This window comes from Falco biarmicus, chromosome 12, assembly GCF_023638135.1.
Source record: "Falco biarmicus isolate bFalBia1 chromosome 12, bFalBia1.pri, whole genome shotgun sequence".
In the NCBI taxonomy this organism is placed as follows: Eukaryota; Metazoa; Chordata; class Aves; order Falconiformes; family Falconidae; genus Falco; species Falco biarmicus.
In genome coordinates, this window is record NC_079299.1 from 25,123,753 (window position 1) to 25,141,060 (window position 17,308).

At 37.0% G+C, this 17,308-nt stretch overlaps 1 protein-coding gene across 6 annotated transcripts in view; it reads left to right on the forward strand.

Moving 5' to 3' along the window:
* The window catches only part of KIF16B (kinesin family member 16B), a 142,274-nt gene that overhangs the window by 64,015 nt on the left and 60,951 nt on the right, over positions 1-17,308 (forward strand). For 5 of the 6 annotated variants that reach the window (XM_056357425.1, XM_056357431.1, XM_056357430.1 and 2 more), the window contains exons 13-19: positions 1,080-1,199; positions 1,779-1,830; positions 3,064-3,201; positions 7,465-7,547; positions 7,738-7,826; positions 15,476-15,508; positions 15,980-16,033. In XM_056357425.1, the coding sequence (XP_056213400.1) occupies positions 1,080-1,199; positions 1,779-1,830; positions 3,064-3,201; positions 7,465-7,547; positions 7,738-7,826; positions 15,476-15,508; positions 15,980-16,033 (569 nt within the window). The remainder of the gene's footprint in view (positions 1-1,079; positions 1,200-1,778; positions 1,831-3,063; positions 3,202-7,464; positions 7,548-7,737; positions 7,827-15,475; positions 15,509-15,979; positions 16,034-17,308) is intronic. The other variant, XM_056357429.1, reaches the window with a different exon arrangement.

Genomic DNA, 17,308 nt, shown 5'->3' on the forward strand with positions numbered 1-17,308 from the left:
TACACATAACAACCTATCTGTTGTTTTTTCTTACTAGCAATGTAGTTTCTTGGTTGGCTCTGGAGAAGGCATACTGATGACTTGGAAGAGGAGTTGTCATGCTGCTGTCAGGAAACGTATTCCCTGTGTTTACTAGCACCAGGAGAAAAGTGGGTGCTTTATAATACACAGAAGTGATACTTGCTGTTGTTGCCTCTCCTTCCTGGGCTGTCAGTCTTCCTTGGCTTGTAAAGGCTTAGCTGTTTTACATAGAAAAACGCATTCATTTTGAAAGGCGATGTCTGTACGCATTCACAATCTCTGTTGCAGTTATCTTCCAGGCCTAGAAGCCAACTGGATTTTATTTCAACTTGAAAAATAAACATTATAAATACTAAAACTCACTTCAAAGCTATAATTAATTTCTTATTTATTGCATAAAGTCTGATCAGTACTACTTCTGATCAGTACTATTTTATCCAAGGTTGAGGTTGAAATCTCCACTTGTAGTCCTGGTGAATGGTACCTCACTGTACAGGTGGCTGTACGATGTGGCCCAAAGGAATTTTGAAGAACTGAATTGTGCCGCAAATATTTCTTACGTTTATTTACTATTGTCAGTGCTTCCCTTACATTGGATGATGTTTAAACTGCTTAGGCTTACAGAATTTTCACGTCTGAGGTTTTTATTGTGCAAGGTTCAGTTTATTTAAAGGTTTGCCAAAGAGTGTTAGTTTTCTATTCCTTAGCCGTACTGAATTCTGAGTTTTAATTCTCTTTAACATTATGCAAGGTGGTACATAGCTTACTTTTAGACAGCATTGCTTTGTTATGCTCTTGATTGATCTTCCTTATCTGGTATAATTCAGCTGTTTGTCTAGTTTCTTTCAAATAACACCTTCACAGACTTCCTGAACAGCAAGCTTGGAAGGCTTGATGGAAATACAAAATTCACATTTAAAATGTAGGGGGGAAGGTGCTTTTTCTTGGTGCTATTACAAAGATAAGTTACGTTAGAAGTAGTTTAGAGAGAGAAGGAAGAGTGGTATTTGTTGCATACTCTAAATAGATTTTTTTAATTTTTTTTTTTTCCTTTACAGGAACAAACCTTGGCTCTGAGGAAAGAAGGGATAGGTGTTGTGTTAGATTCTGAACTGCCTCATCTAATTGGCATTGATGATGATCTTCTGAGTACTGGTATCATCTTGTACCACTTGAAGGTAAATACGTCTGTGTTTCTATAGCCTTTATATGCCTTGTGATTTTTTTTTTTTTTTTTCAGTTGGCAAATTGTAGTATTAAATTGCTATTTAAATATAGTACTCATTACGTTTCTCCACTATAGTAAGAAAAGCTCATTATGTTTCTCTGCTGTGGTAAGGAAAGCTTTTAAGAGGTTGCAACTGATTCAATTAAAACATCTATTAATTTACTGTTTAGGTTTATCCTGAGGGTCAACTGGTTAACCAGAGATGTCTGTTTAATATTGTTACCCATGCATATTGGTTTGTCATTCATCTTACTGTAAAGCTTGACTTGAAATCCAAATCTGGATCGGTTACCTCAAAACTGCAAAGGTGGTTCTACACAAGACAGTTGAAAATTGTATTTGCTAATAGTACTATATAACAGTGACTGTAAAAGCGTTTTAAAAAATGCTACCTGATTTTTTTTTTCATGTAAGTTTAAACATCTGTTCTGTTCAGGTTACTCTGAGAAAGTGGAAGGATAAATTACATCTTTGTGGGGGAGGAAGGGAGATTTCAACTGAAAATTATGTATGTGTCTCTCTTAATTAGGAGGGCCAAACATATGTTGGCAGAGAAGATGCTATGACAGAACAAGATATTGGTATGGAATTTGGCATTTTTTTATGTTCTTCGATTGTTTTTCCTTCTAACATCCCAATATGTGAACAAAGCTTCATAACTTTCTCTTGTTCAGTTGTCTGTATGTTCTTGCATATTTTAATTTTTATAAAATTTGAGAGCTGAATTACATGGGATTTGCTTCAAAGAGCATGACTTCTAGAATAGCTTGTGGGCTTAAAATTTATTCATATACTTGTTGCTAATGTATTTCTTGCTTCCCTTGAAATTTTATCCTGTAAAAATACCATCCTTTTTCATACAGCACTGTCACAATTACTGCACAGTCATTCTCTTAACCTTTGTATAATGACAGTATTATTATATTGTTATACTTAAAGCAGTCTTTGGACTTTAGACTTGAGTTGAAGAAAATCAGCTCTGGAAGTTGGTAAAAAGTAGATAGGCTGCTTCTACTGATTTTTTTTTTATTCACTTCTTATCAAAGCAGCTAACTGCCAGACCTGGAATGCCTTGTCACATATGTTGCTTAAAGGCAGTTTCATTAAATAAACTGCATCCTTTCATTCTCAGTGTAGAGACTGAGAGTCAAATAACTTAATTTCATGTATTTTTGTGGGTCAGAAGATGCCTGGATTAAAATTACTATATAAATACCATGAAACTAGCGAACTTCCATTGCTTTGTGTTATTAAACAATACAGGTAGAGTTAATCAAACATTAGTTGAAGAAGAAATAGAAAGTAGCATAACTGATTGATAAAAGGCCTGAATGTTATTAGAACATAAGAACCTTACTTCAGCCACCCTTGCTAGTCTACAATTGCATATTATATCCTGTCATTTCAGATTTAGGCATGGTTGCTTTAAGGTCGAGAACCATTCATTATTTCCAAATATGTAATTTTTATTTACAAATATATGAATTTTGCTTTTCTGTTGTTTTGGTTTTTTTTTTTTTTATCAGAAGGAAAGAAGCATTTACTGATCAGGTGCCAAAACATAGGAGGAAAGAACATTACACTAAAACCCCCCAGAACAACCCAACACACTTTTTTCCAATGCAATAAAAAAGTAAACAGGGTCAACATTTAAAGCATGCAGGGTGTGATGAAGGAAGGAAGAAAACTTCCATAATAAAAAGAAAAGATACTCAGATATGTAGTGCGATATGTCCTTAGTAAATTAATATCAGCACGCTAATCTTATTAGTTGTTAGGAGACTAATTATGTTATCTTAATTCTTTGTGTTTAGTTCTTCATGGCCTTGATTTGGAAAGTGAGCATTGCATCTTCGAAAATCTCAACGGTACTGTGAATCTAATACCACTGAATGGAGCGCAGTGTTCTGTGAATGGGATTCAGATTACAGAGGCCACACACCTAAACCAAGGTATTAGCCAGCATAATGTCATTTTTGATACAGCATCTTTGTTTCTTTCTGGCAACAGCACTGAAAAAAATCTGTGTGTATATAAAAGGGGTTATTGTTTAATTAAAATTAATTCTGTGTCACCTTAACTACAGACCAAAAGCCATCAGGAGAGCCACAGAGATTTTGTTCTGTCGAAGAATTGCCATGTGGTGAAAGAGAATTCTTTACTCACTTAAGCCACTTCATAATCTTGAGTATGATTTGATAGCTACCCTTTGATTTCGTTCAGCATTCATACAGAAAGTGAACCCCATGCCAGATTGCTTGAGTTGCTGTAATATTCAGAAGACGAATATTAGTCTCTATAGGACTAAAATAATGTCAGACACACCCCCGCCCCTCTGTCTGAGCTTCAGGCCAGTCCTACTTAACACTCTGTTGCCAAATCCTCATCTATAGCAGGAAATTCAGCTGGAGTATCTGTTCACTGCAGCTGTAGGGAAATGACAAAACGGTGGAGGCTAATCCTTATGGAAGAAGTTTAAAGAATTTTAATTTTAATATAAAAGCTTTAAAATCTGGAAATGAAAAAGCAGACGGGACAACTGGGAACAAAGGTTTATTGTGTTGGCCTGGAAAGGACTGGCTGACAAGTTAAGCTGGTGAGTGCTGCAGCAGAGGTTTGGCATGTTTTATCTTCCAGGAGCACCCAGAGTTTCTTCCCATTTAGCAATGAGCTGAAGACCTGTTTAGGAGTGAGGCTGTGACATAGCTCAGCTGCTGAAAAACAATCTGACTTTATATTTCTGGACAGAAGCTTTCAGAGTAAGCTTATTCTAACAAAGGAGGAATGCTGTGTTGAACTAGAAAAGTCTTGCATCTTTTCTGAACTCAAACAAGAGCTTCAGTAGTCTGCTTTCAGAAAGTAAGGAGTTTTGGTATAGAGAGGGGGTGCTGGTTTTGTAAAATGTCTGTTTCTTAATCCAGAACGGGATGTGTATGTTCTTGTTCCTTTTACAGATACTGGGGGGGGGGGGGGGGGGGGGGGGGGTAGAGAAAGGCCAGCCCCCTTTGTCTTATGTTTGAGTAAATCCCATTGAAAAATTGTTATCAATAGAAACATTGACATTATAGGCAAATAGCACTGTAAACAACAAGAACTGAGTTGCAATGACTCATTTTTACTTTATTGTAACTGCATTTCAAAGGCAGTAGAGGTTTGGTGTGACTCAGAAGAAAGTAGGAGTTTGGATGCTATTTTCCTCTTCCTGGCACACAGAACAACTCAATTTTTATACTGTGAAGAGTGGAAACACGCTTCCCTCCCAGATTTCTGTCTAAAAAAATTTGCAATTCAAAAGAAGGGGAAAGGGTTGCTTAGAGTTACTAAATTGTGAAGAACAGCTGCATAAGCTGACCTGTAGACTGTAACTAGACTGAGTCTGAGAGAGAGGTGGCAGCTATGATATTAGGTAGGCAAAATTAATGAAATAACTAGTTTAATGACTTGTGCACAATCCGTGTATCCTAGCTGTGTTAGCATTTAGTCTCACAGCATGAAGTGCCAGCCTCCTTAAATATCCGCTTTAGGTAACGCTGATTAACTGCTGATATATTTAAATGTTTCCGTTCATCATTAATAACTGTTCATTTGAAAATGTGTTAAGTTTTTATACTGTCATAGAGTTAAAAAACCCCACCCAACAGCCATAGCAATTAATTGCCACTTCCTTCTACAGATTACTTCCAGCACTTGTGAATTCTGGCTAACACAGCCTTTTTATGTAAATGTAACGTACTACAATGTTTTTTATCCTTAAGAACATATAGAAGAATTTTTAGAGCTACCTGAACTAATATTCACAATTAGAGTTTGCCCTTTACCTTAAATATATCCTCATGTTGAACCAAGTTTTCAGCTTTTTAGGCCAAACTACCAGCCCTTCTGAGCTTAACGTGACCTCCCACTGCTTGTTTTTATAGTTTGTTGATCAAAAAAACCTCAAACCTTTTAAAAAAGAAAAAGTGACTTTTAGGAGTTGGTAAGACCTTAATTATAGATACATTTGTGTGCATAGTTCCAAAATAGTGTTCTCTGTAGGTCAAATATGCTTGATGACATCCAACAGGCATTCTTCCTATATATATGTGTGCGTGTACATATATGTGTGTATGTATGTTTTTTGTTTTTTCCATGGGTGGTTTGTTTTTTCATTTTGTGCTCTCTGGCCATTCATGTTTTGGAGTCAACCAGTTAAATTGTGAGATCAGAGCTCCAGAAATGATAAAGACTTATCAGTGTGTTTGACAACCTCCCCCCCCCCCCCCCCCCTTTTTTTTTTTCCATTTAACATTTAAGGAGAATAAGAATTGTTGCTTATAATAAAGAAATGGAGGCAAACCCCATAGCAAATCCAGTTACGTTTGCATGATGACATTCATGGTGCACTTTGCGCACTTGCATTCTGATGGAAAGCTTTGTATAATTATAATGATAAACAGCAGATAATTGAACCTGGTACTTAGGAAATATTTGACTGCACGGTTTTGTTCAGACTTCTTTTTCCTAAAGAGGGTTTGGTGTTGATGCTTATATAAGTTCTGTCAGGTGGGAGTTAAGATAGTAGAGTTTTTCTTTAATAACAGAATAATACAAAACATTATCATAGGATTCAGAGAAGTACTAAAAGAGAAACTTGAGAGTTGCTCATATGATCACTCATCTGGGTTTGACTGTCATGGGCTTGCTATTAAGCCTCTCCGGTTTTCTTTTAAATTCATGAAGTTAGGGGTACATATCTATAACTGCATTTGTTCTGGGTTTTTTTTTTTATTAATTTATTTAATTTGCTTCCACCTAGTAGAGTGATCAAAACTGTTTAAAATTAATTATTTTTATTTTCATTTGGAAGTAACTGAAGGAATGTCATAGAAATCCTCACTATTACAAAATCCCCCTCCAAGCAGTGAGTCAGAGTGGAACAGATAAATGGTACAACTGTGAGCGTATCAAGCGGTGGTAAACTAAAACCAGTTTTAGCTCTTTTACTACAGCAGTCATGACCATCAGTGATCCCTTTTAATATGCTTACTTAAAAAGTATGCCCAGTGCACTTCTTAAAGGAAAAGCTATCATATAAATTAGAGGTGGTATCAAAAGGACTTTGCAATACAAACCTGTGTAGAGCTTTATGAAAGGTAAGACTTTTTATGGTTAGACTGAGGTAAACTGTTCATATGGTCCAAAATTGAGGTGTTGTGTAGACAGCAAGGAGAGATGTGGTGACTATAGTGCTTTTTGCTGTTTATTTGCCAAGACTAGATGACCTTATTTGGGTTGATAATCCTAATTAAGCTAATTTTAAGAGGAGCATTCCTTATTAAGGACAGCATTTCATTCTCAGACGATAAGAATTTGTAGTTAGCAGTCTCAAGTGCAGTTTTTTCACGCTTTGAGTGTCATGGAGTCCTTTTTCTTTTTAAAAAGAAAAATGCTTGATTCGGTGGTGGTTAACTTGGAATAATTCCATGTTGTGACAGTAGTGAGACATCACTGGCAATATACTTCTTAGTAGGAGAGTATTTATCTTGGTGTAATTGTCTTTAAAATATGATAGGAATTTCCCATAGTCTCATTATTTGTGACCTGTACTTTAACTGATTAAATACAATAATGGATGTACATTGAGCAGTATGAATTATTCAAGATTCTTCCCTCAGAAAATAGCTATTTGGTATAAAAATCTAATAATCCCATTTTGAGTAACGATAAACTTCTGTGTTATTCCACATATAGGAGAAAAAGGTAATTGAGAGTACAAATTATGGTGATTGGGAGCTTTCAGTGTAGGTGGATTCAAACCTGACTGCGATCAGTAGTGGATGGACAGGTTTGTTCTTAGTTACGTTTATGGATGCTCCCATTGTACCTGGTACCTACTGCTGGCTTCCAAAGTAGCACTATTGAAGTATAGATCAAATTGGGGCAGCTGCATCCATGGCTTCCTCTACCTGTATTTATTCTTTAACTGAACTGCAGGAACGTGATTGACATTTGTGTGTGTGTTGGGTCTGTGGTTTTTTTTTGTTAAAGTAGGAAGGAATAAATTATATACATCAGTTAATGTAGCTGTGACTATGCATTGTTCTACATTTGGAATTGTCAAAATGCATTTTCATTTTGTTCTTGGTTAATGGAAGTCTTTGCTTACATATGAAAAATTACATGGCATTTTCAGGTACGGAATGTTGTCCGTGAATGGTGTTTGTTTTTCTCATCAGGTGCTGTTATATTACTTGGAAGAACCAATATGTTTCGCTTTAACCACCCCAAAGAAGCTGCTAAGCTAAGGGAGAAAAGAAAGGTGAGATTAAATCAGTGTTTGGTAAATTTAAACCTTTTCAGTTTGCTTGCTAATATAGACATACCTTGATGTGGTAGAATACTTTTTTTTATTTGCTTCACATACTTTAGTTAATACTTCATCAAGTGAAACAAAGTTTGTAAGCACATCAGTGTTTTTCTAATACATTTATTTTATGGTCTGTTGTTAGAGTGGACTACTGTCTTCCTTCAGCTTGTCTATGACAGATCTTTCAAAATCTTGTGAGAACCTGTCAGCAGTTATGCTTTATAATCCAGGGTGAGTATGTTCTAAAATGCGGTTGTTAAAATTCCAGCCATTCCTCATTTTAGTGCTTTGAATATTCCAGATGGCAGTAATAGAAAATATTTTGTTCTCAGATTATGCTTGTTAAATAACAGGCTTCTGAATGAAGCCAGAACTTTTCAGAAATATTTGAACTGGTCCATGCTAGAAAGCGGGGTGAAAAGACACTGAGGAGCTTTCCATCCTGCTTAAAACTTGCTTTTACCTGGCATTTTTCTGCTCAAATGCAAGAAGTGTAACTGTACCAGCAAACAGCCACACTGATAACTCAAAGTTGTGGTACCTGGAGTCCAGGAGGCAATGTTTGCATTATAATCAAGGCAGTTCAGTGCAATAATGACATGACAAATTTTATGTTCATACTTTCTTCAGAATTACAAGTTAACTATTTTTCCTGAGAACAATGCATTGTAAACTGAATATCAAGATTTCTTGAGTTCATATAACACCAGTACGAGCATAAAAAGGCTGGGAAATTGATGTCTTATGTTCTCACCTATATACCTCCTAGTAGTTGGCCAAGTTGGGATGTAGAAAACAGTTTTATTGTACAGTTACAATGACATAGGCTGCTTATTGTGGAGAAGCTGCTTGTAATGTTTTTACCAGTGTTCTTAAAGTGAGTTACAGAGAATTGATGGCGTTTGGTTCTAATGTTTTTTTTTTTTTTCCAATAGCTAGTGCCTGTGTTTTGAATTGAGTGTGAGATGAGGCACTTTAACCACCTATGCACTTTTGAAAAATTTGCTGTAAATTGAATTATAGGCTTGGATAGTGCAGCTTTATTTCCAAATTTTACTGTGGAGTGCTCTTTATTCATTAGAATTTAGGAAGATTGGACAGGTAATAATAAACTTCAAGTTAAACAATGTCTTAATATAATGAGTATGTGTAGTAACACTGCTTCAAATGTGACTGATCCTTTTTTGCTACTGAACTACATATGGATATCTCAAGGCAGTAAGGTAGTTGCTGATAAATCACAGCGTTTTTTTCAGACGGATGAAAAAGCAGATCAAAAAAGTATATGTATTTTTTTCTATTTCTTTAGCTTTTCAAGTAGTTCAATCTAGAAACTTCTAGTGACAGTTGCTAGTATTATATTTCCTGTGGGCGCGGGAAAGTTCTTGGCTGTTGCTTTTTTACCTCTGGTTATTAATCAGCTACCATGGGCTTTTCTCTGACTAATAATGGTACTCTGTTACAATACTGGTATGAATAATGCCATTGTGCTGCACAGTACTGCCCTTGACTTTGCAGTCAGCATGGAGTAGGACAGGTTGTTTCAGCATTGCCACGCTTTGGGTCTTTCAAATTTGCAGCAAAACATAATGGCGTAGGCAAGGCCCAGTTGAAGGTGGGCTTAAAAATTATTTCCCTGCCCAAGGAGTTCATACTGTCTTCATGTAATGCCACATTGTGTCTTACAGGGAAGATTTTTCCCACAACCCTTATTTAAAAAGAAAAAAAAGAGAAGAGGTCTGGAGGGTTACTTTGAATGTCTCTGATGGAGTAGATTGCAGCAAATTCTTCTTTTTCCCTGATATGTTTTGTGGAATATAGCTTCTTTTTTCTTATCAGTGCTTCAAACATCTTGCCTTGCTTTCCTGGAAATGGAACAGGATGAATAATATAATTCTCGTTGTGTATGCAGCAGTTTTTAGAAATGTTATCATTTTTCCCATCTAACACTTCTTGTAACTTTTGTTTTCCTTTTTTGGGTGTGATTGAGAGCACTGTTGCTGTTGAAATTGAGGATATGATTAGGAGAAATACTTTCCATATTCCTGAACAGTTCATGCCTGTGTTTTATTAGACTATAAACTATGAGCAGAGGGTTAATTATTGATATTCTCCTGCTAGTCTGCATTCGATTAATCTTTGAACTGGCTTGCAGGAATAGATATTTTGTCCTGCTTAATTTGTAAACACAAAAACCGATTATGCTTGAGGATCATACTATAAAAGGAATGCAGGTCTGGATGACTTTCCCTTGTTTTTGAACAACAAAACCTGTCTGAGGTTGTTCCATAGTTACTTTGAAGGTCATCTAGTCTAACCTGCCTGCAACAAGCAGGGGCATCTTCAGCGACATCAGGTTGCTCAGAGCCCCGTCCAACCTGACCTTGAATGTTTCCAGGGATGGGACATCTACCACCTCTCTGGGCAACCTGTGCCTGTGTTTCACCACCCGCATTGTAGAAACGTTTTGCTTTGTATCTAGTCTGAATCTGCCCTCTTTCACTTTAAAGCCATTGCCCCTCATCCTATCGCAACAGGCCTTGCCTAAAAGGTTGTCCCCATCTTTCTTACAAGACCCCTTTAGGTGCTGGAAGGCTGCAATCAGGTCTCCCCGGAGCCTTCTCTTCTCCAGGCTCAATAACCCCAACCCTCGCAGCCTGTCTTCAGAGGAGAGGTGCTCCAGCCCCCTGATCATCTTTGTGGCCCTCCTCTGGACCCACTGCAACGGGTCCGTGTCTTCCCTGGGCTTCAGGCTCCAGAGCTGGGGCCAACACTCCAGGCGGAGTCTCACCAGAGCGGAGGAGAAGGGGAGAATGTCCTCCCTTGACCTGCCGGCCACGCTGCTTTTGATGCGGCCCGGGACATGGTTGCCTTTCTGGGCTGTGAGGGAACGTTGCTGGGTCATGTCCAGCTTTTCATGCACCAGTACCCTCCGCCGGGCTGCTCTCAATCCCTTCACCCCAGCCTGCATGGACACTGGGGGCTGCCCCGACCCAGGTGAAGGACCCTGCACTTGGCCTCGTTGAACCTCAGGAGGTTCATCACACAGACCCTCTTCTCGAGCTTCTCCAGGTCGCTCTGGATGGCATCTGGTCCCTCAGGTGTGTCAACCCCACCACTGGTTGGGCTTGGTGTCATCTGCAGACTCGCTGAGGGTGCACCTGATCCCACTGTCTGCGACACTGAAGAAGATATTAAACAGTACTGGGCCCGATGTTTGGGTATTGATAGTTGTAACTCCTACCTCTATCTTTAGATGCTTTAACTGTGTTTAAAACAATAGATGCCATACCTAACAATACACACTGCCCGTGCAGTGCACAGGTGGGTGTTGGATTAATAGATCAGCAATTTATAAAAGAAGCAAATAAAACCCCAAACCTCAGATATGGCTGGTTTTAATGCATTTGTGACTGCTGCAAAGAGAAGGTGGGCTCTGAAGAAGTTTGCACGGCAATTTAACTGAGCCTTGGTTTTACAAATCAGTAGCAGAAGGTGTCTTCCATAATTGATGCATCTTTCTGGACAGAAATTTGACAACAGCAGCCTTTCATCTTAGGCTGGTGTTCCATGATGATTTTAAATTTGTGTTGAATTTAACGCCGTTTTCTTTCCATCCCCTCTTTTGTAACAGCACTGGGGGTTTGTGCTCATGTGATGAGCTTGTCCCAAAGAGATAATTCTGCAGAAAGTGGTACTTCAAGGAACACGTGGTTGGAATAAATGCAAGTTAAAAAAATGATATGTTTTGAATAAAGCAGACCCCAAGCATTTGGGCCTTAGTAGTAATTCAAAGCCAGTGGCATCATCTTCATAAAGAGTTAGGTGGCTTGTAGAATCCTTGGGGTCTGTACTTTCAGCTAGGAGTGCTGTTTAACAAGTACACTGTTGCAGTGGTTATTCTGAGTGGTGACTGTTCAGCCTGGGTAAAACATTCAATAAATCTGATCTCTGGGTATCAAAGGCAGGGTAATTGTATCCAAGGAGTTAGCTGGGGGTGAGGGTCTTGCTTCCTGGAAAAGTGCTGATGGAAAACGATGTCCTGAACTAGATTTAGTTTGAATTTTTTTTGGTTTTTTTTTAAAGTTTTGGCACGACCAATGTAGGATGTGATCTTTTGGTATGACCCTTTATTACAATAGATGGTAGTATCATTTTCTCATAACATAGTGGTATACTGCCCAGCAGCGGTGTAGAACTAGATTCAGTAGCTGTCCCTCTGGCTTTTTTTGTGTGACCTCTGTAACAGACTGGTATTCTGTCTATTGTTCATTTAGCACTTTCAAAACCACCTTTTCTTCCAGTTTCAGTATTAATAACATAAAAAATAGTGGCTAAATTTGCAGTTTCTGTAGGTTGCAGTAAACGGATTGTAAGATCTAGCATCATGAGCAATCAATGGCAGAAATGCCTGTGGGGTATTTCATTTAGTTCTTGTGAAAGCAGATAAATGATGGATCTTGCTTACTCTATCTGTATCTTTCCCCTGTGAAAATCAATGTTATCTTTAATTGTGTTTTCAGATGGGTGGTCTTTGTGTGTGGCTTTTGTGTGTACGCTGTATAGCTGTTGATTTCCCATATGTGGAGATAGTTGCATAAAATTTCGGCTTAACATGCAAAATTCTTTGTTCTGCTTGTTCCCAGTCTTTGTCTTTAATCTGGTGTCATGCAACGCTGCTTCAGATAATAAGCTTTGGATAAAATAGAATTTTGCACATAGATTTATGCCAAAGAATTCATTTGTGGACCTTCTGTAGGCTACATTATACTGTAACTCTAAAACCACTCATGAGAAACCTTGGTCTTGCCATGGATTTAGCATGGGTTTTTTTGTTTTGTAGGTTTTTTTAAAATAATCTCATAAATTGGGCAACTGAGTGGCATTGTAACATCTCTGTAGTCCTGCCAGTACTCAGTCTTTCCTAACAGATGTGGTACCAGATTGCACTTTTTGCGCTGTGTAAATGAAGCTATTGTAGTACTCTGCTAGTAGAACTGACTTCCTTTCTCAGCAGCTTATCTACAGTAGTCTTATCACTAGATATGCCAGGTTTTCTAGAAAAAATGGTGTCTATTTAATTCAACACTGATCAGATTAAGTTCCTTTGTGGTAGAGCTACAAAAGAAGAAAGAATAGATTCTAGTCTTCAATATCTGTATGTTTGTTTCTTTTTAATTTCAGGCTGCTTTGCTTTTTTTTTTTTTTTTTGGCCATTCACAGTAGTGCTTATATTAAGAAAGGGAGTAGAGGTTATGTTGAAAAAAGATTTTTATTACAGAGATACTAAACCAGACAACATCAGTCTTGCATTTGTGCTTTGTAAAACTGGCAGTGATTTGTTGTAGCCAGTGAATTTTTTTGGTGATGCTGTGACTTCTTTTTTTTTTTTTTTTTTTTAACTAGCTTCTTAAAGAAACAAGGTTTCTGCAATTGTTGACTGCCTGTCCTGCCTCCCCAGATTCTCTCCTGTCCTAAAATAATATTGAGGCCCATAACCAGTTTGAAGCAAATACCATAAATGTAGTGGTGTCAAAAGTGGTAAATACCTGAATATATTGAGAAGATAGGTAGCCAGCTAAGGAAGACAGGCGTCATTACTACCCCTGCAGAAATACAGACTGCAGTGTGAGCACCTTTGATAGAGAACAGAGAAACTGTGAATAACCCTATGGTTGGAGAGCCTGCAGTGGAGCTCAGACCTTCCTAGGCACCACTGAATCTACGTAGCGGCAAAACACCAGGCTGTGTTAGACCTTCTCTTCTTAGGCGTATTTACTTGTCTAAAATATCTTAAATGTGCATTTTGAAAACAGCTAGGTGTAGTGTTTGAAAGCTATTGATTGGGGTGTTGATGATGATCCATATTTGGCTTTGGGAAATAGTTATTTTCACTGAAGAGCCACTTCTGCATAGTTCATTCCTCTTTCCTGAAAAACCTTTTGAGCACCACCAGCTTCATTTCAGTGTAAGGTAAAACTGATCGTCCTGATTGTCATGACACTGCTGTTGAAGGTATTAAGAGACACTTGCTCAAAGAGAAAATCACGGAGATGTCACCACTGACCTGGTTTTTATATCAGTCTGATTGCTGTGATGGCTCGTTTTCCTTGTATCAGATCTCAATTGAAAGTTAGTTACCATTTTTTATGCTTTTATAAAATATGTGTGCCAAATTAATTGTGTTCTATGACAGTCAAAATACAAAAAGATTTTTGCTCTGTTTTTTGCATGTTATGTTAGCCGATCTGAAATGTTTCAGTTCATTATGGCTTAACCAAGCATGGGAATGCTTGTAAATCATCTTTGCCAGCTGTCTAAGCAAAGGCAGTCTACATCTGACAGCACCCAACGGACATCTGCGTTTCCACAGAGCACAGCTGTGTTCCCCTAGGTCTATATTATTTTGGACTGAAGTAATGATGAATATAGTGGCATTTGTCAGCCAGGCCCTAGGTAAGGAGTGATAACTTACAGTTCTGCATTCCAGAAGTAGACCATAGCCAAAGTGAGGGCTTAAAATAAAAAACAGGGGAAAAAAACCCAAAGCACATGGTAACTATTGAATTAAGCTTTTGCTCTCTTTCAACACTTTGTGGGTTTTGTATTGCTGCTACAGAAACTGCAATCAAATTAAAAATACTAAGGTGTTACTGTCTCTCTTCGTGCTGTGATGTTGAGATAGCACCCATCCTAGCCGTAGTCTTAGTGCAAACGTGAAGGGTCTCTTGGCGAGATATTTACATGAAAGCTCTTATTGTCTGGAGTTGTATATAAAAATCTACATTTACTGATCTCTTAAGAATTCTGGAAGGCATTTTTAAAGATGGATTTGTGAGAAATAGACTAGTTTAACAAAAACATTTTTTCCCTTTCTCCAGTATTACAGTGGTCAAAAAGGTGCTTCTTGAGCATGTACAAATCAAAGTTCATTTAAATTGCTTTATAAGTGTGAGATTATTGGTGAATTTTTTTCATGTTTCCAAGGGCAATTCCTGTTGTATGCATTTGTATGATTTTAGAAAGAAACAAAAAACATGCCTTATTTTCTGTCTACAGAAGTGTGGTCATGACGTCTTAAACTGCAGTTCGTCAAATACTTGAAGTTAACTTGTGGTGCAGTCTTGCATTTTTTTCAGTGTTTATAGACTGTCTTCATAACCTGAAAACTCCTTAAGCTGTAGCAGGCCTGAAATAACTGGATATTTGTGTATTTGGTTGAATATTTCGGTCCATATATAGATTCTCCATGCTTTTTTAATATTTATTTTGAAAAAAGTTCTTAAGAAAAAAACCCATAAATATTTCAGAGGCAATTAAAATAAGAGACTTCTGTACTGCTGTAACAAGAGCTGATATTAAAAATTCCATAAAATACTCTCCCATAATTATTCAGCACCTTACAAAACTAAATATACTAAAATCTCAACATATTTTAGGTAAATGTGTTTGAACTCTGTTCTGTGCTTGAATGTTGCGCTTTGCGGGAATGTGGGGTTTTTCAACACTACTGATTACAGCATAGTAATGTTTGGGGTTTTTTGTTTTTTCTGGGGAGGAAAAGGAAGAGCATCTACAAGCATTCCCTAGTATAGCTTCATAGTTCTTTCCCTTCTCAGAAGTGGCCAAGTTAATAAACCATAGGATGATGAGCATCGATTTAACTATCATTGGCATTTGAAAAACATGTTTAGAAAGAATAATTATTTAAATTTTACTTTTGAGTTGCAATGTGATGAATCTTCTATGAATCTAACCAATTTTAACCTCTAATAAAACAAACTGTTATTGACTTTAAAATATTCTGTACTGCTAATATGTTTTTATTATCAATTCCTTTCTTAATTGATCGCTCTGTTTCCCCCTGCCTCCCATGGCAGTCTTTTCCCTGTAAAAGGACCGATCTGTCTAAGGTAGAGAAATTAAATTTCTATGTATTGATTGCCATGTCCGCATGTAGTTAACTTGCAGAGGCTATGCTAATCATTCATCTGTCTTGCTTAACTTTACTTTTTAAATATTATTTTTTTTTCTCTCCCAGAAACTTTTTTGTTTGTACCTGTGTCAGACAGCATGGTATCTAATTTGTAACCCTAATGAAGGAAATATTTTCTTTTATTGTAGAAAGTAGTTTTATAAAACTTTTCATTTCTACCATTGTTATAGTTTTCTAAACAGACACTGAATTCCTAGAATCATAGGACTGTTTAGATTGTAAAAGACCTTTAAGATCATTGAATCCAACCATTAACCTAATACTGCCAAGCCTACCACTAAACCATGTCCCTAAGTTAAGTGCCAATATCTTTGTATTTTTTTGTGATGTTCAGGAAATAATAACCTTTTTACTGTGTGTGGGTTTTTTTGTTTTTTTTTTAAATCAGGCTAGAATTTGAGAGACAACAACGAGAAGAGCTTGAAAAATTGGAAAGTAAAAGGTACTCTGGTCTTTATGTATGTGTGTGTATATATATACATTAATTAAATGTAAATATATATATAATATAAATTAATTAATTAAATTTGGAATCATGGTATTACTTGGCAATCAGAGGGTCCTGATACAAATGATTTTGTTTTGTCATCTATGAAGATTTTTGTTATTTTCTTGAACCGTTCATTCTTACTGATTAGTAACAGATAGGCAAGCTGAATTGTAGCTAACTATTATCTTTAGCCATGAAAATACCAAAAGTAAAGGTATGAGGATGATAGAGTATACAAATGTAATATATTACTCTCACTCTTGATTTTCAAAGTGTTATTTTAAAAGGTGGCAAATGACATTGTTTATTCAGATCTTTTTTTTTATGGTTTAGTTGCCTTTGGATTGAATCATGATTGGAAAAACTCATAAACTCTGCTTCTCTTGAATAAAACTGTGGTGCTGGTGTGGGCCTACCAATCATACTTATCAGAACATAATTTCAAAATCAGTTTGAAGTATAAAAGAAGGTATTGTTGTCAGCTGGCAAACTGAGCTGACTGTTCTGGCTCATCATACCTGCTAAAATTTTAGAAGTAACAGCTCACTTTGCTGCAAATCACAGCACTGATTAGATTCATAAGCTGAAAGGCACTTTCTGCCATCTCTGCTTTAGAATGCTTGCTCCAGTTTGAAAGAGCTGTTTATGTAGCTGGACTAAATTAAGCGAACTCAGAAAACCCCTAAAACTGTGAAGAATCGGATGTTATTCAGAAAAAGATGCAACAGTCACTGATATTTATCCTTTTTGTTGTGTTGATAGGATTTGAGTTCAGATTGCACTGAAGTTGCTTTGCTTGTGCTTTTAAGTAATTTGACTTCTTGCAAAATAACCAACCAACCTGCATGCTGTCTCTACATGTGTTCAGGCGATTGTGTTATAGGGACAATGGTGACCTTCACGTCTCAGTCTGTCTTCACTTGGGATGCACTAGAACCTTTAAAAGAGAGATTGCCCAGGACATAATGATTTGTGTTAAAGTAGTTCCTCTCTCTCAAATACATCTGTTCCTAATCTTATAATCCTGTTTATCAATAATTCAGTTGGTTTCACCTAAAAAGAAGGCTTTGTTTTAATTCTTCTGTTGGCCTCGATTTGGTGAGGCAAATTTCTAAAGAAGTCCTTTTATACAAGTTTGTGTATATGAGAAAACATGTATATATATATATATAAAAACACATATATTTGCTCTTCACTGTGTGCATGGATGTGTTCTATCAATATTTT